This window comes from Aquarana catesbeiana, linkage group LG04 (genome assembly GCF_042186555.1).
Source record: "Aquarana catesbeiana isolate 2022-GZ linkage group LG04, ASM4218655v1, whole genome shotgun sequence".
Lineage (NCBI taxonomy): Eukaryota > Metazoa > Chordata > Amphibia > Anura > Ranidae > Aquarana > Aquarana catesbeiana.
The window spans coordinates 284,581,661-284,609,394 of record NC_133327.1 but is presented as its reverse complement, the minus strand read 5'-3'; the positions used below and the strand labels follow the sequence as shown (position 1 = coordinate 284,609,394).

Sequence of the window (27,734 nt, the reverse complement as noted above, 5' to 3'; positions counted from 1 at the left end):
TGTGGTGACAAGTGAGCCAAGCTGCATCTGGTAGCAAGCAACGTGGCAAGTGACAAGCTGCATTTGGTGGCAGGTGATGTGGCAAGTGACACGCTGCATCTGGAGGTAGGCGACGGTGGCAAGTGACACGCTCAGGGCTCCCACTGATTCTGCATTATGGTGAGTTGAACTATTTGATTTTATATTACAATTTAATATAAGAAAAAATGCGCTTCAATCATCCTGATACCATAACAACCATGGTGCCATGAAGTTTGAAGTGCCAATACCAGGTGTTTGGAGTGTTTTTATCTGCTTTATCTACTTTCTTTCCTTCTTTCTTTCTTTCTTTCTTTCTTTCTTTCTTTCTTTCTTTCTTTCTTTCTTTCTTTCTTTCTTTCTTTCCTCTTTTTCTTCCTCCCTTAATTTCTCCCTCCACCCTTCTCTTCCTTCTCCCCCATCCCACTTTCATCTCAGACTCTAACCACACCCCCTTTAAACCACGCCAAATATTTAGTTTAGACCACACCCCTTTTTCTGCCGCAGATGCTATGCGTATCACATTTTTCCACCCCCACTACGCCACGCCTAGAAATGAATGCCCCACCCCCTAATTATAATAAGACTCCGCCTACAGACAAAAAGTGTCCCTATACATTTTTGGAGAATGTTGGCAACTATGATAACAGATGCTTCTCGTACTAAAATACATATGAGATTCTTAATGGAAATCCTTTGGCAGGTCAGAGGCAGTTATCAGTCTGTGTCTATTCTCCCAGATCTCCTGGGATTGGGACGCTGCAGATCGGGCCCAATCTGCAGCATCTGCCAAAGAATTTCCATTAAGAATCTCATATGTATTATAGCACGAGAAGCATCTGATATCCACAATCAGGGAATCAGGAGGTTATTAGTCCACTGAGAGGGACGCAAGCCTATACAGACCAGGGACATGCAGTCAGGAAAGGCAGGTGAGGCAGAGCCTGCCATGAACATAAAAAAAAATTAAGCTTTTAGGGTCGTAGCTCGGTGACCTGGGGTCACATTTGGGGGGTAGGTAGCTGAAGTCCTACCCCACTACTGGTCAAAATTTGGTGCTCCTACAAGCCATGGTTTCGTAGATACAAGGCTCCTTACGCAGCCTGTCAAAAGATACATACAGAGCGGACAGTTTAAATACAAGCTGGTACACTCTGCAGAACACTGAGAGGATGAGCTCACAGTGCCTCTCCTCACTTCTTGTCAGAGACACTGAGCTCATTGGACAGTTTGGAGTCTTGGACCAATGGTAAAGTACTATTAGCCCCAGCTGTCCAATAAAAATGCTGCAGTGAAGGCACACCTCTCACTGCAGAGTCAAAGAAGGGGCATGTGTCTAAAAGACAAATGCTCCCTTCCAGCCAGCCCTCTTAACTACAAGGAAAAATCATGGGTTTATGGGTATAAGATTTACCCACAATCCCATGTTTTTCTCACACAGTTAAGAGAGAGAATGAGAATCTGCTGATGAAAAGATACAGTTTTAATCAAGCTAAATCATATATTTATATGCTATATGTTTTAACATAATAATTTATTATTTATCTATTTACTGTGAATTTACTAGCTGGAAGTTATAACTTCGAACTTCAGTAATGTGTCCATTAAGCCACCTGCTTGAATACAGTTTTTGAAAATATAGTAAATTACCTTAAAAACAATATATAATAATTATTTGTATATTACTTTCTTATGGTAATTAACCCCTTGCCACACAGGCCAATTCTGACACTTCTCTCCTACATGTAAAATTAATTTTTTTTTTTTTTGCTAGAAAATTACACAGAACCCCCAAACATTACACATATATATTTTTTAGCAGACACCCTAGAGAATAAAATGATGGTAATTTTTATGTCACACGGTAAAAAATCTCCATAGGCGTAACATTTTTTACAGATTACATGTTTAGAGTTACAGAGAAGGTCTAGTGCCAGAATTATTACTCTCGCTCTAATGATCACGGTGTATGTAATCTGTGTGTATCTGGCGCTGATACTAGTCAGTGCCTCACCAGACACTGACCTCACTGCACATCCCTGACACAGACCATACCTAATTGTACAATCAGAGGGAGCACAAGTCACTGATTTGTTTTGAGCACTATTTGGTAGATGTTCAAGGAATAACTTAAAGAGGCACACAACGTTTTTAATACATACATGGACTATGTTTTCATGGACTTTGTTTTCCTAATATATGTTATATAATGGCATTTTTATTTAACATTATTATAGTTTAAACACTGTTTTTTGGATGTTAATTGGAAGAGTTTTATATATCAGTTTATACTGATATCAGTGAAGAGAGGCACAATGTATGGTTTAAAAAAAATGCTATTTACCATTTTATATGCTCTTTCTTGTTAACTCCAGCACTGATTAATCCTGCTTAGTTCTCTTTGTTTATGAGGAGGCTGAGGAGCTGTGTTTGCCATAATTAGCCCTGCCTGTACTGGCAGATTGCATTATCCGTTGTAAACTAGATTCTTGCATTGTATGTCAATGAGAGGAAACTCAGCTTGTTGACCTTTTTATTGGGGCAGACTCACCCTGAGCTTGTTCATAATTTCTTGCAGTCAGCCATGACACCTTCTCCTAAAAAACATCTAAAAGTTACAACATATGAAAAAAGATAGTTATGCTGTGTGAATGGAAATACAAACCAAACATTAGTGGAGTTTTCTGAAATTTGACTAAAATGTAGAAATACACTTTAAAGCTTAACACAAGTCAGGCTTAAAAAGCATTTGCTTTTGTTTCCCCATCTCGTATAGTAAGTGCCTACCTTATAGGGGATATAAAGCAAAGGAATATTTCCTTATACAATCTTCTGCAGATTGTGCTGTGTAAAGCCCCATACACACTATCAGGTTTTCTGCTGATCTTTGTCTTCAGATTTACCAAAACCATGTAGTGCAAGGGCCTGCCTGATTGCATACAAATCTAAACTCCTAAGGTTTGACTTCATATTATATGGTTTTGGTAAATCTGAAGGAAAAAATCAGCAGAAAATCTGATGGTGTGTATGGGGCTTAACTACCACTCTTCATGTGTTTCTACCTCACTTTCTGCACTCTTCTTTACCAATCACAATAAAACATGCCACACAGGTTTTTAATATGATTAGCAACTGTCAGAAACTTTTAGTATTGTTTTTTTCTTTTTAAATAGGGCTGTCTGTATGTAAATGGAGGCAATATTGACCATGGTGTACCTTTAGAGTATTACAGAGATAACTATCAGATGGGCTTTGGACACATAGCTTAACCATGTTGGCAAATATCTTCCATTTGTAGAGTAATAGAAAATCTCTATATACTTTGTGTTAGAGAATTCGGAGATTACCTAATGCATGCAGTCACACCTGAGAAAGCTGTAACCTTAGTAAGTTAGAGATCATTTTGGTATAAATTGCTATTGCCTAGTCTTCTGCATTGAGGTGAAATAGCATACTGACCAATTCAGCACTGTCCTCCTGTAATCTGTTGATCCCCTGCTGCACAACAAGGTTTTGGGGGGACAATAAAAGATTGAAAAACAGGGTGAAGCTCCACTTTATCTTCTGCATAACATCTGTTTAAATGATGTATTTTATTGTTTAGTTCCACCTTACTCAGAATAACTGAGTGGGAAAGACGTGCAGTTATTTGGGTTATGCTCACCGTATACTGTATGTATTTACGGTTGAATATGTTTTTATTAACAAATATTGATGGATTACAAGAACAATCCAAATATTTAAAGTAGGAAACATAAAAAAAAGTACAAGAAATCCAAACTCAGATCACTAAATACAATGCACCAATAACAATACTCGCAAAGGATCATTCCCCATAAAAGAGTAAAATGATCAATAATGGCACAATTGTTATGAATAGAGGAACACAGTCAAACCATGCTGGATAAATACAGCAATAAAATTGCTTCACCCCCAAGGAATCGATGTCCTCAGGGAGATTACTGTATGTGTTTAGAGAAAACCTGCCATGCAGGGAATTTGTAGGCTCTCATTTCAGTCTTCCAAGAATAACAGTTGTCTGGCTGTCACAGAAAATGGAAATTCTGACTTTTATTTACAGCATGTTTGTTTTGATCAGTAACTCGGAAGTACCTACATCACGTACAGCCAGACAACTAGTATTTTCACAAAGAAGTAAGCAATTGGCAGCCCCCATATTTCTCAAATGACAACTTTACTTTAGCTTCAGTATGATGACATCACAAACACATTTGGCTAAAACGTGAAAATAGGGGGGAAAAAATGAATTTTGAATGTGAGTTCAATGAACATGGACACTAGATGGCACCAGTGTCCCATTTTTTTTCCCTTTCCAGATTTTCTTTTTTTTTTCTTTTTCTTTTTTTTTTTTGTATTAAAGACTGCAATCACCTCTGTTGCACTCACAACCGTATAGCAAAGTCAGCTTCCTTCAATTTCCATTTTCTTTATTAATCCTATTCAAATAGAGAATATGATCAACCTGCTCCTCCGCACTGAGAGCCTACCAGATCAGTTGGAAACTTGTTTGAACAATTAATATGTATTTCCTCTGATCACAAGCTCCTTAGAGATGGAGATTGGAAGTATTTAACCCTTTTATAGCCGAACCCCAACCACTCTGCCTGTTTAGGCACTGGATTTTTTACCATCAGTTCTTTCTGGAACAACAACTAAATACATCTTTCACAGCTGAAGATAAAATTATCAACACCTCTGCTTCAGATGTGAGACAGTGCACTTATTATCTTTTGTATGGGTAGTTTTGTCCAAGGTAAATACAATAGAAAGAAGTTTAAAGACTGCAGAGAAAGTCACAGATAAATCTCCATCTGTGATAGTGGAATGATTTGAAAGCTCTTAATAGGAGATATTCTGCAGGGCTACGAGTCATTACAGATGACACTGTTATGAGCATCAATCCTTTCTCAAGGAGACATCAGCTCTTTGCTTCTCAACACATAAAGGGGGTCAATCTGTCCTGATCAAGAACTGCAAATGAACAGCTCGGACTCTTAACAGAGCACCAAGGCCTTTTTACATGGCCACCCTTCCAAATCCATCATTGTGTCAGAAGTTAGTAGCATTTGTAGCAAGCCTTGCTAGCAGTGATCACTTTAATTAGGATTCATTGCAGCTGATATATGAAAGGCAATACACTGTTCACTTTACAGGGGAAGTTGCACTTTGCAAGGGAATCTCCTCTAGAGTTTAGTGAATGAGGTGACTTCCTCATCCAAACATGTGCAACGCTTTTTCTTGCAGGTGATTGGGTATTCCTTGCAAGGTGACATTTCACTACATTTAGAGCCCTTTCACCCTGGGGCACTTTTCAGGCATTTTAGCGCTAAAAATATTGCATGTAAAGTGCCTGAAAATTGCCTCTCAAGCCACCCCAGTGTGAAAACCTTTCACACTGGGGCGGTGTGCCTGCAGGACAGGAAAAAAAGTTTTGCAAACAGCATCTTTGGGGCGGTGCGGGAACAGTGTATACACCACTCCCACACCACCCCTGCCCATTGGAATGCATAGGAAGTGCTTCCGAAGCGCCTGCAAAGCGTTTCGGCAGTGCGGCAACAGGGGTGCTATTAACCCTTTTTTCGGCCGCTAGCGGGGGTTAAAATCACCCTGTTAGCAGCTAAAAAATGCCGCTATAACAGCGGTAAAGTGCTGCTAAAACTAGCGGTGCTTTGCCGATATCACCCGCACCGCCCCAGTGTGAAAAGGGTCTAATTAAGCTCTGGGGATAATTCAGTTGCAAAGCACACCTTCCCTTGCAAAATGAACAATCTATTTGTCTTTAGTAAATCAACCCCATTGTGTCATTCCAGTCTATTAGGAGCTGAGCTAAGATGACTGAAACAAGGCTGTAATAATGACAAGCAAATGTATGATCATACCAAATAGATGCCTAGTAACAGCATTAGAGCAAGCTGCTGACATGAAATCTTACAGCATCTGCTCAGACACAGCTCTTTCTAACTGAAGCCACACACCCTTCGACTTTATCATCTAATCAATTTGCAAATCAAATTGTCAATTGAATAGCCACAGCATCCCTCCCAATCAATTTAAACTTGATTTGGATTTGATTCAATCATCCAAAAAATGATTGATTATTTTATATCAATCGGCATCACCAAGATGCTTTTGCCTTGAATCTGATTGTATTTTGATCGATCAGATTATGCAGTTGTATGGTGAAAAGATACCCGCTATTGTATTTGAAATTAGCACCATTTGCAGCGAACTTTGGTAGCAGTGATCACTGTAACTAGAATTCATCAGGGTTGATTTACTTAAAGCGGTAGTAAAGTCATACAAAAAAAAAATGTCCCCCCTGCAAGTTAATGGCATAATGTGCTAATATGCATCACATACTAGCACATTATGACAGACTTACCAGTGAAATGGATCCCTCCAGCGGTGCAGTCTTCACCTGGTATCCCTTCTGAGTTTTTGGGCTCCAGCCTTTGGAATGGCCGAACTGTGATGATGTCACTCCTGTGCATTCGCACTATGGCATAGTGCTGTGAATGGACGGCACACTCGAGAGAGACATCCATTCAGAGTGTAGTGCGCAACTGGCGGTGACATTACTGGTTGCTACAGATGTGTATATTTTCAAAATGCTGCACATTTAAGAGATATTCACTGTACCTACAGGTAAGCCTTATTATAGTCTTACCTGTAGGTACAACTGAAAAAGTGGACTTTACTATTCACTGTCCCTACAGGTAAGCCTTGGTATAGCATTACTTGTAGGTGCAACTGAAAAATTGGACTTTACTATTCAGCGGACTTTACTATTCACTGTACCTACAGGTAAGCCTTACCTGTAAGTGCAAATGAAAAAGCGGACTTTACTATTCACTGTACCTTCAGGTAAGCCTTAATATAGTCTTACCTGTAGGTGCAACTGCCAAAGCGGACTTTACTATTCACTGTATCTACAGGTAAGCCTTATTATAGTCTTACCTGTAGGTGCAACTGAAAAAGCATACTTTACTATTCACTGTATCTTCAGGTAAGCCTTGTTATAGTCAAACCTGTAGGTGTAACTGAAAAAGCGGACTTTACTATTCACTGTATTTACAGGTAAGCTTTGTTATAGTCTCACCTGTAGGTGTAACTGAAAAAGGGGACTTTACTATTCACTGTACCTTCAGGTAAGTCTATCATACGACTTTACTATTAAGGCAAATAAACTGTTCACTTTGCAAAGGAATTTACCCCAGAACCTGGACTTCCATTATCCAATCAGGTACAAGAAGAAAAATGCATTTTTTTTTTCCTTATGTGGCGTTTCACTATATTCACTAAGCTCCATGGAAAATTCCCTTGCAAAGTGAAAAGATGCTTAGCTCCTAAACCCAATCATATTTCGATCAATCAGATTTTGCGGCTGCGTGGTGACATCCTGCGATCCCATCATCCAATTATCGATCAAAATCCAGTTCCCTATTTATTTCCAAATGGGTTGTATCTGCTATAAATCGATTGTCTATTGTTAGCTCTTCCTGATTGTTTCATAAAGCCACCTTGCAGGGAGACACAAAAAAAAAAAAAAAAGATTGGAGCAGACAGGGGATGCTGCTGAAAGTTCACTGAAAGTTTAACTCTTGCAAATGATATTCCATGCAGCTGTTGTCAGCAGTGCGCATGTGAGTGTTGTATTGCTTGACGATGATGATGATGTGTGAATGTGTGTAGCCAGACATCGTGCTGGACCTTTGTGGGGGGATTCCAGTAGATGGAAGGAGAAGGGTGTCGGGGAGGTGTGTGTACAGTCTCTTTCCCCTCTCGCTGTTCAGTGATGGTTGAGTCCAGCTCCTTGTGCTGGTGTCTGCTGTGATCTCCGTCTCTCTCTCTCGCTCTCTCTGTCTCTGTGTGTGTGTCTCGCTCTGTCTCTGCCTCGTCCTCAGCCAATCGTCCTCGTTCCTTATCTGGATACCTGAGTGCTCTCCTCCGATCCTCGGTCGCTGTCTTTTCAGCACCACGGCTCTGTGCGCTCGGAGCTCCCTAGGATCTTGCAGCAGCTCCGCCAGTTTTTCTCCCTGCAGTGGCTCCTAGCTCTCTCTCTCTCTCGCTCTCTCTCTCTTTTTTTTTTTTTGCATTATGACATGAGAGCCAACTCTCCAACCTTCTCATTTAAACTGGATCTCTATTCGATTATCTGGCTCCAAAGACCGATCGCTGTGATCGCAGACAATTGTCGGGGACGGTGAAATCTGCTTGTGTAAAGCCCCCCTTTCTTTTTCTTTTTTTGGATGTGTGGAAAATCCAGAGACATGCCTGCGTTGGGGAAATTGAAGTATCTGCTGCTGGTGTGCCTAGGGTTTCTCACTGCAGCTAAGGGTAAGATTGATCACATCACATAGTTATGTTCTGTACATGCTTGCTGCTCATCGTGTAGCCCTCAAGTTGTCCATTAGTGGATCACCAGCACACTGCCTACTTTGGAATGGGCTGCTTTTTTCCCATGCAAGGAGATCTGGGATGTGGGAACTCCAGGGCAGTTCAATGGACATTACATTTGCTCATGCTTCACATACCTGTTCTAGATTTTCCCATTGCCATCAGATTGATGACTAGGATCAGGCTTGTGGTTAATGCAGCAATCTATCTCTATACCATGTTCCATGCCTGCATAATGCTTATTGTGACAAGTTTCTCCTGGTGCCATCATTAATTATTGCATGTCATCACTGCCTGTTCGCTGCCATTCCTGCCGATGGGATTATTGAGGAAGGAAACATTAGGACATTCTTCCAAAACTCAATAGAATAGTCTTTGCCATTTTTTTTTCTCCATGTCACTTAGTTTCTAACAACAAGACCTTGGGATTGAACACTGCTTTAACTTTTGACATTTTAGCTAGATTGGTCCTTTACTTCTTCATTTGGACAGAATCCTGATTGATACTGTACTTAGGCAGGGGCACAGATATGGTGCCATTTCCAAAATGACTAGCAGTGGAAACCTGTCTAGGATTCTTTTGACCCTAACATAAAAATTGGCTTTTTGTTCAAATTTTATCATTTTAGTAATGTAGTTAAACATATACAATGAATGAAACTGTTGCATGTACTGTGGTTTTCTTTTTTAAGATGATGCTCTTATTAAATGTTATTCCACATACCTTTATTAGAGTAGACTCCCAGTCTTTTCATTCCATGCAGACAGCTCTGCTAAAATGCAAATTTATAGAGACTTAGAAAATGTCCCTTTCTTTCACTGTTAGGGAGTTGACTTCATGTATTACTGCCTAATCTAGGTCAAACAGCAAAGCAATTTGGGAGGTTGAAGGTTTGCTATTCAGTTCTTCCCAATAGTACTGCATGGCACCCTTCCAATCACACACATACTATGCCTTCTATGTGCTCTATGCTATGCATTGATACCCTGTTGGTACTGAACACGTTTTTTTTGGCTAATAGCTCTTCTAGAAGGTCTGATTCAAGGGCTCTCTGGCTATTTTGACCATAAGGTTGTTTGGAAAGCACTATAAGTTTTTTTTTTTTTTTTTTTTAGCTATACAGTGTCACTTATATAGGCTATTTGTTAAATAGTTATTCATGGGTAAATGCAAACAGTGAAAGTAACAATGCAAGTTTGTAAGAATTTTTGTAAGTTTTAAGAAATTATGTAGGCATGCTACGTTACAGATTGCACTTGTGGTTGATATTATTAAAGGGATATGTAGATTACACCTTGTTTACAAGGTATTCTCAGAAGACGACCTTGCAATCTGATCTGGTAATAAAGAGGCTGGAGGAAGTGTGTGATGTTCTCTGTACAAGCTTTGAATAAATCTCCAGACTGAGCTATTCGTGTGCAGCCTGTAGATGCAATAAGCAGGCTGTGTGTGGGCTTTCCTGTTCTCTCTCTCCCTCAGTCTTTCTTTCTTTCTTTCTCTCTTTCTTTCTTTCTTTCTTTCTTTCTTTCTTTCTTTCTTTCTTTCTTTCTTTCTTTCTTTCTTTCTTTCTTTCTTTCTTTCTTTCTTTCTCTCTCTCTCTCTCTCTCTCTCTCTCTCTCTCTCTCTCTCTCTCCCAGGTCCTCCACTCTACCTTTTCCACCCCAACTTCCTAATTCTGATCAATACACACAGTCAGGAGATAAAGGTGTGCATTCCCATTTATAGTGGAGCACATTTCATAGTTGGTCATGTGAACCTGTGAGCTTTCAAGGAATTCATCCAAAATAACCCCATTGTCTTCATCCTGTGCCCTCTATTCCAAGCTCTTCCTATAGTAAATGTATTCCAACATTCAATTACCTGCAAATGATTAGTAGCTTCATCCTACCTGGCAAAGCAACCTTAGTAAAGTGATTTAAAAGAGCCTACAGTTTAGCTCTAAACCTCAAATTGCACATTCAGGAGCTCTGCACAGTGACAAAGGAGAGCATCATGTAACTCATGGGGGTATATGACTAGATGAAAATAATGTGATATGGTTGCTTCCCAGAGTTTGCCTTGATCTATGAAGTCTTATTATAGTCTTATTATTAACTAACACTTCACCTCAACAGCTATGACAGATTTGCAATATATTCATGGGATAGATAGATAGATAGATAGATAGATAGATAGATAGATAGATAGATAGATAGATAGATAGATAGATAGATAGATTAAATATACATATTATATTACCTGTGTGTCTTTATCTATCTATCTATCTATCTATCTATCTATCTATCTATCTATCTATCTATCTATCTATCTATCTATCTATCTATCTATCTATCTATCTATCGTCTCCTTTTCTTTAATTTCTGGTTTATTCTATCTACATGTTTACCTATCTAACTATCTTTCTATCTATCTACACATCTCTCTCTCTCTCTCTCTCTCTCTCTCTCTCTCTCTCTCTCTCTCTCTCTCTCTCTCTCTCTCTCTCTCTCTCTCTCTCTCTCTCTCTCTCTCTCTCTCTCTCTCTCTCTCTCTCTCTCTCTCTCTCTCTCTCTCTCTCTCTCTCTCTCTCTCTCTCTCTCTCTCTCTCTCTCTCCAGTATATTGGTATGTCCTTCCTATCTCATTCACACACATTCCATAGCAGACAGAGCTATAGATACATTAGGCATCAGAGACCTTCTCACCCCTGGTCCTACTTTGGTCTACTGGAGTTCTTGAGGAAGAATCTGCTTTTAAGATTCGCTCTATATTCTCAGCCTAAACAAAACACAGTTATCCATAAAACTATTCCACTTTGACTCTTCTCTGTTAAACTTGAACTGAACATCTTAAGGCTGCATTGGTCAGTGATGAAGGCTCCTGTGGATTTTATTGACTGACTTGATTTTTAGAAAGAGGGCTCCCAATCAGTTTTTTTTTTTTTTTTAGAAAATTACCCACAGTAAACTGGGAACTCACTGCAAATCAGCTACTATGAGATTGCAAATCTGCCATGTAGGTTTTGGTATTAATCTGAACATAGTTTAATAAAGCTAGAGTTAAAGGATCTGGCACTTGGCATTTACACACTTTGCATTCCTAAGCTGACTTGTATATTAAATTTAAAAGTCTTCATACTCCGGTGGGTATGCATTCATATGGATCACTGTGTATGTATTGTACATGCTGCATAGTGCATTTCATTCTGAGAATACAGCACTCTTTATCTAGTCTTTCCTGCTTCTGCATAGCGCATACATGACTCAATAATATCGATTCTTTAGAGAGTACAGGTTACCACTTGACCTCAGAATATGTACAGTAATGTTTCCACTGGCATCGTCATAATAACCTTGCTACAAGAATACAAATCGTATTTATTGCAAGAATAAATCAGATGAAATTTGCTGTATCTGAAAAGTTAAAGCTATGGTAATGTTAAATACAAAGTATGACACGTCTGTGTCTCAGTTTAATTATCAAGACATCTAAAAACCATCATTAAAGAAGAACTCTACTAAGAAATATTTTCACTTGAACTGGCTGCATTACATAACTCTGGTGCAATAAGTCCTTCTGAAAAAGTATACACAAGTCTATTTGAGAGGCCAGTGCTAAAAGTACAGAGTATGTACAAGGTACAGTAACCTGGTCAAGGATAATGTCTTTAGTAAGAAGACTGCAGTAATCTAAACCTCAAAAACTGTAATTAGTTACTAAACTGTATACATCCATTATTGGTATGGGGTTCCCACACTGCTTAATGTTGGACACATGAAATGATAATTAAAAAAAAAAAATACAAAAAAACAAAAACAAAGATTATATAGATATATATATAAATATATATATATATATATATATATATATATATATATATATATATATATATATACTGTAATGTAGGGGTGAACACAGAGATATTTTCCAGAATTTTAGGTCCTAGACTGCATGTTAGCTTTATTTGCAAGGTAATTATTTTTGTTTAAGGCATTCGGCAGCCAATCATCTTAAACCCAAGACTTGACTTTTTGTTAATCCAGAGTTCTTCAGTTCTTCTTTACATTTCACCAATATTATAGCGTTGCTCAGTTATGGCACAGAAATGTAAAAGTATGCAGATGGGAAAGTAAGTAGAATGCAAGAAGACTGCTTGTTTGTTTCTAAAGGGTGCACTGTTATAAATTGTTTACATTTTTTCTCTGGTTATCTAATTCGAAATAATCCAGTATAGTGGATGGGTTGGCTTCGGTTGCCGACATCGTGGGCTTCCTGGACAGGTACGTGTCCTTATATTAAAAGTCAGTAGCTACAGTTATTGTAGCTTCAAACTTTTATTTATTTTTTTTTACCCAGCTGGTAAATCTGCCTTGAGGGAGAAAGTGGAGGGAGCCATGCCCTAGAAGTGGTACTTACATTTTTTAGTTCTTTGCCCTACCTTCTTGTTCCTGGATCAGTAAAATACCTTCAATAGCATGCCTGTCCTAAAGCTAGCTTGAGGCCCAGAGGAGAGTGGAACTGCACTTGGAAGAGGACATCCATATTACTCTGAAATGCATATATGGGATGTATAGGTGTCGCATACGCTGGGAAAATAAATAGAAATTTTCCAGGTATTACAGGAGTGCCAGAAAAATGAAGAATTTACATTTTCCTTTCCTAGAGATTTGCATTTTATTTTTAAAGGTCAGTTAATAATCACAGAATATGCAAGTAGCTGACTGGCCTACTTAATATGAATTTTGAAGTAGCAAAAAGTCAAAGTATTTTTACTGGATAATTAGAAAGAAATTATTTTACCGCACAAAGGCCCCTTGGTTGAATATTTTAAAAATTAGGTATTTCATTTGTAAGCTTGCCAGCTTGCATTGTTTCAACTCTTTAGGTAGCAATTTCCCCACTGAGAATATTAAACATATATAGCACAATATATACAGTATGTTGGCACTGAAAGTGTTAAATGTGGATAGTATGTCCTAAAATTAAAAAGGTTCTGCTTGTGTTTCAGTGAGAAGTGAATGTTAATTTTATTTTGGCAATGGCATTAGAGAATGACCAAATTCATATCAGCTCCCTCAGCTGTTTTCAGATAGAGAATGGTAAATGATGGTGGGGGTGTGCCAGTATCACATTCAGCTGGAGTCCCAGCTGGGCAGCTCTTTAAGTGCTGTCTGTTGATGGTTATAATTAAATGACCTGTATACAGTCTATATGCTTTGTTTAAGTATAGGTCAGTAGGCAGTGGTTTTAATACATACTATACCAAGAATAATGCGAGTTGGGAAGCAAAACAGTGTTAAATTTAAACCTTAAACAACCAATTCAATAGCGATGTATTGGTAAAGTGCTAAATATGCACGTTGTATGTAGACAGATTGGATCTACAGCTTCAGTGTACTTTAATGCCATGGAAAATTACTAGTGCGATGAAAGCAATCCACACTGAGATTTCATTAGCCTTTCCTTACTAGACTTCTTTATTCTGATTTCTTTTGGTTGAGTTGATGTGCTATACGCCATTGTTTTTGCATTCACTTACTGAATGACTTCTTACATCTGTCTAGGTTTTAAACTCACTATTTATAAAGAAGTTTAGCACCGGAGAAGTTTTTTTATAGTGGTGGTAGCTGTCAGTACACACGTACTTACTGAGTGAATATTCTTTTCCAGACATGAAGTTGGCTTCTCATAGAGTCTAGAAAAGCTCTCTTCCCAAGAGGCAATCTGTCAATGTATTAGACATGTATATTGTATTTTCTTCAGCATATGGATTTTGCAAGAGTATAGCAATTTTATATTCATGAAGTATGCACTGTACATGTACAGATTTCTTGGTGGATGAAATGCTATTAATATGGCTGGTTGCTTTTCTAGACATAAAGCAGAATTTGCTGAAGAGGTTTGGGAGGTATAAAAAATGAAATATATATAAGGAGGCCAGTATGGTGGCCTGAATTTATGGGAGGAGCCCGGGGGGAGGGGGGGTATATATTCAGCCCACTCACTTGTGTTCCTTGTCAGTTCCAGTGAGCGATACCCATTCCCCCTTTCAGGGCACTTTTTTTTGCACATCCCTCTTCTACAATCACACATTACTTTAATTGGGTATGCCCCCTTTTTTGGTATACCGACCAGTTGACCAGGGCACACCTTAGGTCTGTGTTATGTTGTGAGTCTTGCAGCATCCTTGTGTTGTTTCATGTCCATCTTGGTTGAGGGACTCCAAATATATATATATATATATATATATATATATATATATATATATATATATATATATATATTGTAATATATTATACTTTACTCTCCCTCCCTATTATTTTTTTCCCTGCTTACCTAATGCTGGGTTATCCTCAATTCAGATACTTACCCATTCAGCAGATCCAGCAATGTCCTGCTGAGATTCTCTTCTCAGCAGCCGTTGCTCGAATCCTGCACTGCCATCTTCATTGTCCAATTCTTCTGGGTTCAGGCACAGCCATAATATGGTGCACTGCTAGGCTAATACTATGCTAGTAAGTAAACAAACAGTAAACAAAAAAAGGCCTATTTGTTTAGCCAAGGTGGGTGGGATCAAGAGGATGAAAGTTGATTTCAAGAGTGAAGATGTGTTTTAAATATAAAGAAGCTTACAATGGTGTTATGATTATGGGGACATTTTTGCTTTGATACACTAATTGTTTACTTGCAACACTGTTTCACTCAGTCTTTGGATTCATAGGAAACAGCGTGGTAGTCCTTTGTTACGGTCTTTGCTAATAATTACTGATATAATTCAGCCTATTTTAAGGTGTTACTAAACACACAACAGTAAAATCAGTCTTTAAAAGCAGTAAATCATGCTTGTTATACCCACTGTATATACTTGTTATACCCACAATGCACAATGCATTGTGTAAAAAGGCTGTTTGATCCTATCTTCTCTTATCCTCCTCTTCTTCCACTGTCCCCAATCCTGATAGTACAGAGCCTTGGGGGCACTCTGCACATGCTTAGTTTAATGTGTATTGCTAGAATTTTTTTTTCTTCAGAGGGTTCATATGATCAGCACAGGGTCAATTAGCGATGTCCAGACAGAGGGTTGGGGTTCTGCAGCCTCATAGGACAATCGGAGGAGACTGAAAACTCCTCCTACAAGCTTTAACCAGACTCCGATAGAAGTCATTAGACTGCCATATACTGCTGATGATAAAATGTATTTAGCAGTTTATATTTACTAAAATAATTGCATTTTCATGTTCTGTGTACTGTGGGAGACCAGATATAGTGAATGCAATGTCTTGGGTTTAGCAACACTTTAAGCAGGGTTTTGTTAAATCCAAGGGTTCCTTCTGAGATTGCTAGGGGTTCCTTGAGCTGTATGTAGTGGTGAACTGGTCTCTCACCTACACTGCTCACCAATGCAAGGGGTGGGGGGGGGTCACCTCTACACTGACCTCTAATGAACAGGCCCATCACAACTTTTCGTTTATGGTATTATTATTATTCATTCAATTTCAAGATAATTACTGAAATAATGGTGGTTTATAGTAGAGGGGGTGTTAAAATGATCTGCCCTGGGTGTCAAAAATTCTAGGTAAACCTCATTCTTTATTTTTTCATTTAACAACTTTTACAGTTCACTAATGTACAGTGAGCTTTAGTTATAATAATTTTTATTGTGGGTTTCCAGAGACCTAAAAATCATTTTACGGGTTGCCCCGGGTAAACTGGTTGAGAAAATCTGGTAGAATGGGTCTGAGAACGTGAAGGTGGGAATCTCCTGGACTCTAACTTCTGGTGATATGATGAGGCTCTAGGAGAATGAACTGTTCGGAGGCAGGAAGCTCTATCCATTTTAATTAATGTCATAATTTATAAAAGGGTTTGCTTTATTTTGAAGATATTAAAAAATGTGTGGTGTATTTGTTTAACTATTTATTTGTGTTACAATGCATGAGCAACAGGTCCTTTATCTCTTTTAAGCAATTCATAGGGGGCAGAGGGTAGCTATAGTTGGAAAAGGTAAGATGCATATATGCAGAAAGAGAGAGAGATATGGGCGGTGTGGTGAGGGTGGATGGTCGGTCCTGAGTAGCAGTGAAGAGATGGCACTTCAGACAGCACTTATATGAGGAGAAGCAACTCTGAAAGATTAAGAAGAAAAGAAAGGTGCCTCTAAGTGCAATATTAAAATATTTATATGAGCACAAGGGGATTACAAACACCTACAAGGTTGTGGTAGGAATCAGGCATATAATAGAGATTCCTCATGCAAGTCACTCATCCTTTGTCTGTCTGTGGGGGGGAGGACAGAGCCATCCAGCAGCTGTCAGAATCCCAGATGACGTGCAGGAGTGAGGAAGCAAGGAGACAGTAAGGCAGCATGGGTTCCGAATCCACGCTGGAACGCACACGGCCGTTGTGGCGTCAGGTGGGGGCGGTGGGCAGTAATGCATTTCGGAGCATGGCTCCTTCATCAGACCCACATTTATACCCACATTTAAAACCTCTTCCAGGCCTATGCGGTATAACTTGATGCAGTACAGCACCAAAGTGCTGTTTTGATATCACTTTGTTGGAAGAGATATATATTGTGGCTCATATCATTGTGGATACCATCCACTATGACCAGGGTGGTTAAAAACGAAAAAGTGGTCATCCCCAGCATATCAAATTCACAGAGATTTGCAATACAAAAATTCACCCAATATGGAATTCTTTTCAAACCAGTTAGGTTATCTGTAATGAAGTTTTAATGCTATTAATTTTGCTGGTAATATGGCTGTATTATATGAACAGTTTAGTCATCTGGTAATGGAGAAATACTTGTATAAAAATTCTTATAAAGAGCTTACCACCATTTAAACAGACTTGCTTATGATATCTCAACTAATGAGATGTCTGGATACCACTGAGAACAATGCCATTGGCTATATCAACTTTTGGTGTATGCCTTCTAATCCCATAACAGTTAAAATGGTGCTACTGTGCTATCAATAAATTGTCTTGTCGCTTATAGTAACCAATCACAATGCTTGTTTATTTTCAACTCTGGGCTATGGAAAGGATAGCTAAAACCTGAGAGATTGCTGCGGGCAGCAAGACATTTTCTTGTTAGCACGATAGCACAGTAGCACATACGCAATACAATATGAGTCCAGTATGGATGGCTTCCCAAACCTTATAAACCTGTAGCTTATTTTTAATGATGTTTTTATGCTATTCATTCCACCTGCTGACATGGCTGTATTATATGGTTAGATTAGCTATCTGGTAATGGAGAAATTCTTGTAGGAAAAATGTAGCCATTCATCTCAAAAATAGAATAACATGTCTTAAAAAGACTTGTTTTAAGAGATCTCAACTGATAACTTCAGATACCGTACTACTGAAAAAATTGTAAGTGACTGTGTCCAATGTTATTGTATGCCCTCAAAGGCAATAACAATTATAATGGTGCTACTGTGGTAGCAAAAAATTGTCGTGTTGCACATACTAACTAATTAAAATGCTTGTTTTATTTTCAATTCTGGACTATAAAAATGATAGCTGGAAGCCAATAGCTTGCTATGGGCAGACATTTTCTTTTTAGCACACTAAAATACAAATGCCTTGTGCCCTAACTGTTAAAATACCTTCCTGTTCTATTTAGCTAGATTTACAAAAAGTTCACTATTTAAGTGAACCTGTAGCAAACAATGCCAACATGCTATTGGGTTAATGGAAAGTGTTTCTTTGATTGGCTGTTCCAGGTGAACAGATGTTTGGTGGTCTAGCAAAACATTTTCAACACACATTTTTTTTTTTCCTAAATATCTTTTTAAAATGTAATAATTAATACCCTGTAATTATTTTATATAGAGGGCGGTAACGTGATTGGCTGTTTCATGTGAACAGGTGTGTGGTTGTCTAACAAAACATTTTCAACACAATTTTTTTCTTCTTAAATATCTTTTTAAAATGTAACATTAATACCCTGTAATTATTTTATATGGAGGGCGGTAACGTGATTGGCTGTTTCAGGTGAACAGATGTCTGGTGGTCTAACAAAACATTTTCAACACAAATTTTTTTTCTTCCTAAATATCTTTTTAAAATGTAACATTAATACCATGTAATTATTTTATATGGAGGACGGTGCTTTCAATATGAAACCAAAGTTAAGAGCACGGGAACATTACCTTAAACTAACTGGTTCAAGTAAGTTCAAACTAACCTTAGAAAGTATTATTTTTGAAACTGAGTCAGTCAACGGTAAGTGGTTTCAAACATGCTTAGGACAAACATTGATCTATTTTAAGAAAATTAACAGAAAAAAAAACAGAACAAAAAAAAAATACAAAACATATATAAGAAAAACTGGCAGACTCAATGGACCACTCTGTCTTTTTCTGCCATCACTTTTCTATGTTTTTATGTTTCTAATTTTTTTCTTTCCAAATATCTTTGTAAAATGTAACAGTAATACATTTTATTTATCAGTGAAATATCGACTTTGTGGTTGAATTACATTTTTTCCATATCTTTTTCAAGGTATCACAAATTTACTTAACAATAACTATTTCCTTCATGTGCACGTATAATCATTGCTTAATTAATTTACTTAAACCTATATGCTAAAATATGTATGATCTGATCTTTCAAACACCAATCTTTGTTTACATTCTTACTGGTTAGAAAGGATCATTTTGGTTTTACAAGCCTATTAGAATACTTATTGTCATAAAAATCACACAGGCACAATAACTGTAGTAAAGGTGGACCCAAGGACAGTCTGCATTCACATTATTCAGATGCAGTGCGCAATTAGATTTTCAATTGACCTAGTAATGGATTGTTGGTGATCTTATTTCATGTAATTGCAGACTGAAGTCCTCATCAAAATAGGGTGTAATGTAGAAAATGGAATCCTTGATATGTGTTCAAATGTGGCAATCTCTTAAGGAGAGTACTCATGTCTTAGCTAATTAAATATTGGCAAAAATTTCAGACAGTTTGCTGGGCAAAACAGAAATGTATACCCTTAAATTTTACTTTAACATTACAGTTACTTAAAATTCTTTAAACGTTTATAAGACATACATTGCAATAGCATGGATAAAGGGATAACAAAAAAGCACTGGTATTGCAAGGAAGTCAAAATCTTTTTGCGAATCATTCCAAGTTCTCAATCACTCTGATACGGAAAGTCAGCACAGAACATCATCAACATATAAGCATATTTGCATTTGTCTGAAGACTACTGGTGAGTAATCTGGGGCAGACAGACCTTGATCCTAGCTAGCCTCAGCATGATTTACATATTAGGTCAGGGAAACATTTTCCAAGGTCATCTGGGGTTTGAATCACTTATGTCTCTAAGGGAATCCAGTAACAAGATTTTCTCACTGTAGCTTTTGTGTCCACTGCCTACAAGATTGTAATATAAGGGTGGCTTGTTATGAAATTGTACTACATGGTTATTTTTCATCATATATTATGAGGGAATCATTTGGAGAACATACCACCTTGCTTTTGAAATGACATTAGCAGATGGTAACATTTTTGAGGAGATACTGTATCTTGCCACTATAGTCTAAAAAAGTGGCATGACATCAACTGAGCAAAACTGGCAAAACTGGCCTTTTCGGTTTTGAGTTTTGCTCAACAAACTGAGAAAAAAAAAAAGATTAAAAACCAATAAAAGCTCACTAGGGTTTGTTTAACGAGTAAATGCTGCTCACTTAACAAGGACATCTTCATTTTGCAAAGTACTGTATATGTTCACTTTGCAAAAAGTGAATTTTAGTGAATAAGACAAAGCTGTGTTCATTTTGCATATCCAGTCATGTGCTAGCAAAAAAAAAAAAAAAGAAAAACAGTTTTTTTGTTTTTTTATTAATTTCCATTGCACATCAGTGGGTATTCAAAGTGAACACAGGTTTGCCTTATATATTTGCATTCACTTTGTAAAATCAACTGTAATAAAACTAGATCCGAGGTAGACTGCTCAATTTCACAAATAAAGGAAAACCACAATTTTTCATTTTTTTTCCCCAACATTAATTTTTATTGGTTTTAAAGGTTGTACATGTAGGTTACAGAAGATAATAAAGGGACACGAGGACACAAAGCCAACAGCAGACAAGCTAAATTCAACAGTATGTTCAGCACATACATAATGGCAGGCATAAATGATAAAACAAGAAACAGCAAGTATACTATACAATATAAAGTGTATCAAACAACAATGGGAGAAGTTATTTGGATCAAGGGCTCCACATTTGATTGAATTTGTAGAGGGATGCTGTTCTAAGGGCTATACATTTTTTCATAACTATAGATTAGGTTTGCAAGAGCAACCAGCTCAGACAGATTTGGCGCTTGCTCTGACCTCCAAAGCCTGGTGACGAGCATCTTAGCTGCTATGAGGATAAGTATTGTGACATTGCGGAATTGTGTGGGAAGTGTTCAATACCTAAATGTAGCAGAGCCAGTGCTGGTTCAGGTTTTGTAAGTATTCCAGTGATTTGGGAAATTAGCTGGAAAACTTTGTTCCAATAGCTAGTTAGAACCTTGCAAGACCAGAGTATGTAAAGCAGGGTACCAGATTGACCGCAGCTTCTCCAACAGAGCAACGGGTTCTCAGGAGAGAACTTCACTAAGCAATATGGAGTTAAGTACCTGCAGGATATAATCTTTTGGAATAGTTCCCAGTGATTAACACATTGAGTAATATTCTGGCAGTGGCATTTTTCATTTTTCCATTAGTATTGTTTCAGTTGGCCAGTAATCACCCACCTATTGAACTGCAACCATTGGTCCCATTAGAACAATTGGTTGTCTTTGAAACATTTTGGCATAGGTTTTTATGTATTGGTTTTTATATCTTGCCATATTGTATTTGGGTGACAAAATTTTGGATTTTGGTATATAACAGCATAAGTTTGCTTTGGTGCAAGATATTTTAGGTACAACAGTAATATTGCCATTTGTGACCATTGTTTGCCCAAGGTTTTGAGCTAAGGGCCATAGCTTATAGGTGGTAGGCCTAGTTTAGGAGTTAGGCTTTAGTTTGGTTTTCTTTTTGGACTTTTGGCTTCAGGTTAAATTTAGGCTTAGTCTGTGGTTTTAAAGTTATGAGTATAGCTAAAGATGTAATTGCTTTTTTATATGATTATTAACATGGCAAAACATCATATGCTTTAAATTTCAACACCAAACACATTTTGCACATGGATATGTACTTACAGTATGTATAATGCTGAAACTAACTTTGCTAAAAAAAAAAGTAAATGACCGTACCATTGCAGGGAAAGATTTTCATGAGTTCTAGAGTATTTTTTCAGGGTTCTCTAATGTTACGACTCATCATTCTCTGTGCCTCTGTGATACAGGTCAGTTAGCTTATCTTATCAAGTTATTAAAAGTGACCTATCTGTGTCCATATACGGCGTTGAATGTTATAATTGCTAGTACTTGGCAAGTTGACAAGTGAACTCACTTTGCACATGACAGTGGATTCCACCTCTTCCAAATATTTACAGCTGCACCCTTTTTTTCCATGTTCATCGAATAAAGTTTGACTATGGGCAAATGAATGCGGGAAAAAAAAACAAAACACACATACAGTATGTGATGCTGTCTGTCACAAACATTAGCACCATAGGTTTGAAATTGACAGTAAATCCTATTTTTGCACTTCCCTTAAAGTATATGTGAACCCACACCTTGGAAAACAACCCATTCACTTTAAAATAGAAAAATAGAAATGGAAGGCAAACATTTGTATATATATATATATATTTATACAGTATATATATATATATACAGTATATATATATATATATATATATATATATATACACATATACAGGTGCAACTCACAAAATTTGAATATCATCAAAAAGTTAATTTATTTCAGTAATTCAATTCAAAAAGTGAAACTCATATATTTTATATAGCTGCGCTACACACGGAGTGACATATTTGAATCCTTTCTTTCTTTTAATTTTGATGATTATGGCTTACAGCTAGTGAAAACCCAAAATTCAGTATCTCAGAAAATTAGAATATTACATAAGACCAATAAAAAAAAGGATTTTTAATACAGAAATGTTGGCTTACCAAAAAGCATGTCCATGTACAGTATAGTATGCAGCCAATACTTGGTCTGGGGCTCAGTTTTCATGAATTACTGCATCAATGCATCGTGGCATGAAGGCGATCAGCCTGTGGCACTGCTGAGGTGTTATGGAAGCTCAGGTTTCTTTGATAGCGGCTTTCAGCTCATCTGAATTGTTGGGTCCGGTGTCTCTCATCTTCCTCCTGACAATACCCCACAGATTCTCTATGGGGTTTAGTTCAGACAAGTTTGCTGGCCAAACAAGCACAGTGATACCATGATCATTAAACCAGGTATTGGTAATTTTGGCAGTGTGGGCAGGTGCCAAGTCCTGCTGGAAAATGAAATAAGCATCTCCATAAAGCTGGTCAGCAGAGGGAAGCATGAAGTGCTCTAGAATTTCCTGGTAGAGTGCTGCGCTGACTTTGAACTTGATAAAACACAGTGGACTTGTTACCTGCCTACACTGCCAAAAGTACCAATACACTGCCAAAAATTACCCTTATTATTAACATGCCCTTCTCTGTACTTTTTCCAGTTCTACAACATCCTTTTTGCACACTGGTGCACATTATGCCTGCAAGTGCTTTTACCTCATTTACATGTGTCAAACTTTAAGCATATTGAGAAATCACTGCTTTAAAGGCATATTTCTCTCTTATTTTTATATGACCAGAATTTAGGGTTTAATTTATGACGCCATATACAAGCTTCCCAAAGCTGTAAGCTGCTTATTTAATTAAGCTGGCCATACATGGGACAGCTTTTTCATTCATTCAACTAGTTGAATGAAAAAAAAACTGATTAAATTCCCCTATCCGCACATTTGAGTTGGATAGGGGAATCCTCTCCATTTGTGTCATTGTATTCTGACAGCAGAGAGACTCCCCCCACCATCAGAATACACAGATCAGCACTGCAGCCTATTTGCTGCTGCGCTGATCAAGTGAAAAAATACCAACAGTGGCCACACATGGATTAAAATTTGTACAGTACCTGCTGAACTGGCCAAACTTCAATCCATGTATGGCAAGCTTAGGCCTCACCCAACAAAGTCTCTCAAGACCAGCCACAGAAATAACTCAGGCCAGGATCAGTTCTGATGGACCATTTTCTGAAGCATTGGCAAAACATACACACTGTAATCTCAATAGTATTCTAGACATAGTCCCTTAAATTTTCAGAAATATTGCATATATTTGATGCAGAAAATAACTTTTGTTATAGTTAAGTAAATCACATGTTAGAATAAATACCAAACTATGTTTTTCTCCAACATAATTGGAATAGCTAATAGTATAATTAATTTTAAAAAGAAAAGGAATAGATCTCCCACACTGTCACACTCATCTTCAAATTGTGCAGGGCAAGTAATTAAGTAAATTACCATCTATGTAACTAAATTACCATCTGATTGTGAAGTATGTTCTGCAGCTACAGAAGTCTTGAATCCAACAGTGCTAACAGCATTGTTGTAAAGTGATATATTTTTTACTTTGGTAACAACAAGGAACACCTTGTAAATTATAATAGAGTACAGGATCACTAGTATGTTGGGTGGAGACATACGTTGTTCTAATGACGGTACACTTTATCCTCAAAAAATAGAAATGAGAGGCAAAGACATTGCTTCATATTCAAGGAAACCTTTGCAGTTCTTTGTTATACAAGGAATGAATATATTATAGAAAATATAAATAGTAGGCAATACATCATATCAAGTGTTAAGCATCCTATGTTAACTTAAATAGTTACTCCACTTTTGTTAAGAAAAAATATTCCCCTTTGGTTGATCAATGTACGTTGCAAGGATTTTAACAAACTTTTTGCAGGTTTCTACATTTTGTTCCTCATTTCTGAGGAAATCTCTGTTTGTCTGTGTCCATGTGAAAAGTGAATCTGTATGGGAGTGGTTTCATAATTATCAATCAGCTGCTGTGGTTGCAGGGTTCTAATGAGAAAATTAGCAGGGTCTGCATCCCTTAAGATGTGATTTCCTATTGGGAATATCCCATCAAAAATTACATTTTTGTTGCAGGTGATGCCTGAAATCTGACTTGTATCTTAGTGCAGCTTTCTGGGAAAAGCAGTGAGCCAATCACACAAGCAGGAAATTATGTTTCTGGGGAACATTCTGTACACATTCTGTGTACAGGAAACCTCCAGTTAGCCATATTGCATTGCATTCTACATAAAATTAAAGCACTGCGAATCGAAAAGGAAAGGCCATTTTTTAATTTTTTTTTTTCATTTTCTAATTTCAATATTTTTTATTGAAAGAGTTGACAGTACAACATATTAGCAATTACTTGTGTAGATTACAGGTACAGTATCTCAAAAAAGGGAGTACACCCCTCACATTTTTGTAAATGTTTTATTATAACTTTTCATGTGACAACACTGAAGAAATTACACTTTGCTACAATGTAAAGTAGTGTGTGTACAGCTATAACAGTGTAAATTTTCTGCCCCCTCAAAATAACTCAACACACAGCCATTAATGTCTAAACTGCTGGCAATAAAGGTGAGTACACCAATAAGTGAATATGTCCAAATTGGGCCCAATTAGCCATTGACCCACTGTCATGTGACTCGTTAGTATTACAAGGTCTCAGGTGTGAATGGGGAGCAAGTGTGTTACATTTGGTCTTATTGCTCTCACTCTCTCATACTGGTCACTGGAAGTTCAAAATGGCACCTTATGGCAAAGAACTCTCTGAGGATCGGGAAAAAATTTTTACTCTACATAAAGATAGCCCAGACTATAAGAAGATTGCCAAGACCCTGAAACTGAGCAAGACCATACAGAGGTTTAACAGCACAGGTTCCACTCAGAACAGGCCTGACCAAAGAAGTTGAGTGCATGTGCTCAGCGTCATATCCAGAGGTTGTCTTTGGGAAATAGACATATGAGTGCTGCCAGCATTGTTGCAGAGGTTGAAGGGGTGGGGTGTCAGCCTGTCAGTACTCAGACACTGCATCAAATCGGTCTGCATGGCTGTAGTCCCAGAAGGAAGCCTCTTCTAAAGATGATGCACAAAAAGCCCACAAACAATTTGCTGATGACAAGCAGACTAAGGACATGGATTACTGGAACCATGTCCTGTGGTATGATGAGGCCAAAATAAACTTATTTGGTTCAGATATTGTCAAGCGTGTGTGGCGGCAACCAGGTGAGGAGTACAAAGACAGGTGTGTCTTGCCTACAGTCAAGCATGGTGGTGGGAGTGTCATGGTCTGGGCCTGCATGAGTGCTGCCGGCACTGGGGAGCTACAGTTCATTGAGTGAACCATGAATGCCAACATGTACTTTGACATACTGAAGCAAAGCATGATCCCCTCCCTTCGGAGACTGGGCCACAGGGCAGTTTTCCAACATGATAATGACCCCAAACACACCTCCAAGACAACCACTGCCTTGCAGCTGAGGGTAAAGGTGATGGACTGGCCAAGCATGTCTCCAGACCTAAACTCTATTGAACATCTGTCGGGCATCATAAAATGGAAGGTGGAGGAGCGCAAGGTCTCTAACATCCACCAGCTCTGTGATGTCATCATGGAAGAGTTAAAGAGGACTCCAGTGGCAACCTGTGAAGCTCTGGTGAACTCCATGCCCAAGAGGGTTAAGGCAATGCTGGAAAATAATGGTGGCCACACAAAATATTGACATTTTGGGCCCAATTTGGACATTTTCACTTAGGGGTGTACTCACTTTTGTTGCCAGCGGTTTAGACATTAGTGGCTGTGTGTTGAGTTATTTTGAGGGGACAGCAAATTTACACTGTTATACAAGCTGTACACTCACTACTTTATATTGTAGCAAAGTGTCATTTCTTCAGCGTCGTCACATGAAAAGATATAATAAAATATTTACAAAAATGTGAGGGGTGTACTCATTTTTGAGAAATGTGAGATACTGTATATGTGTGTGTATATATACATAAAGTAACAATAAGTTGTACATCAGCAATGAAAGATCAACAAATTTCAACAGAAAAAAATTTAAGGAACAAAAAAACAAGACAATAACAACAAGGCTTAGCCTCCGTGTTGAAATGTATGATAATCTTCAGGTCACATGCAAAAAATAATGAAGTATTCCTAATAGCTTGTAACCTCTTCATACATGTGTTTATTATTTGGCCTTCGAGGGGACCTGTTGCAGCTATCATAGCGTAATACCATCAGGAAAGGTCATTTTTAATAACATTCAATTACAATATCACTTTTGTCACAATTGTGTATGCTATTTATTTTATTTGCTATTTTTTCCATGAAATGAGTTACCCTTTAAGGTAGACGGTGTACTATGGAAAGGAAAATAATACTATGATAGTGCTATAACCCATAACCATCATTTATTGTGTCTGCTATAGATTGCTAAGGTTTTCACTTTGTTATTAGGTTGGCCATAGACAGGCAGATATCTGCCCATTCTCACAAAACTGCAGAAATCTTTGACTTGCAAAGACAAAGTTGGACATTTTGTACCTTCGATCATGCACTTATCCAGAGAGAAGAGTAAAGAATTGTGGCTCTCTCACAGAGCTAAGTTGGAAAATTTCCCCATATGGTAATGGGTATCTCCAACAGTCTGAGTCTCATTATTATTCCTATGAGGTTCAAACAAAATCCAATAATTGTATGCAATACAGAAATTGGAAGCATTGCTGGCCTTTATGAACAGTCTTCGCGTTTTTAAATAAGCCTGTATATCTTCATAATATATAAAGAGTGCTTTAATTTGCTAATTTTTCATCTAAATGATGAACATTGTGATATAAAGGTAAAAAGCAGCTGCATTCAGCTGCAGTCCTAAATGCTAAACTCTTAGGGTGGAGTCTTGGGATCCAAAATTAATATTATTTTCAGGACCAGATTTAAGCCTGGTACACACTATGAGTTATTTTTTCGTTCAACGCGAAAAAAAACCTGTCAGCTCCAGTCAGTGCCTCTGTACTAACTATGCAAAGTTAGTGCAGTGATCTCCCCCCACTGAGCTGTTGTGTTCTGACAAGGAGATGGCTGCCCCCGCCAGAACACTCCAATCAGTGCTCTCTGCCATTGGCTGAGAACGCTGACCGGGAGTCGGTCGGCTGCTGGTTTTCCATCATGCTCTCCCAACAGAAGCTGGCCAAAGGGCTGGCTTCTGTCGGACAGACGGACATACACAAATGTTTTTTTTTTTGAACCGGTCGATGTCTCCCGACATTCGGCCTGTGTATAATATGCT

General features: G+C 37.9%; 1 protein-coding gene across 1 annotated transcript in view; it reads left to right on the top strand.

The window, feature by feature from the left end:
* Positions 1 to 7,394: 7,394 nt before the first annotated feature.
* The window catches only part of CSMD1 (CUB and Sushi multiple domains 1), a 3,274,537-nt gene continuing 3,254,197 nt past the window's right edge, over positions 7,395 to 27,734 (top strand). The window contains exon 1 of the mRNA XM_073626646.1: positions 7,395 to 8,376. Coding sequence (XP_073482747.1) covers positions 8,289 to 8,376 — 88 coding nt within the window. The 5' untranslated portion in view covers positions 7,395 to 8,288. The remainder of the gene's footprint in view (positions 8,377 to 27,734) is intronic.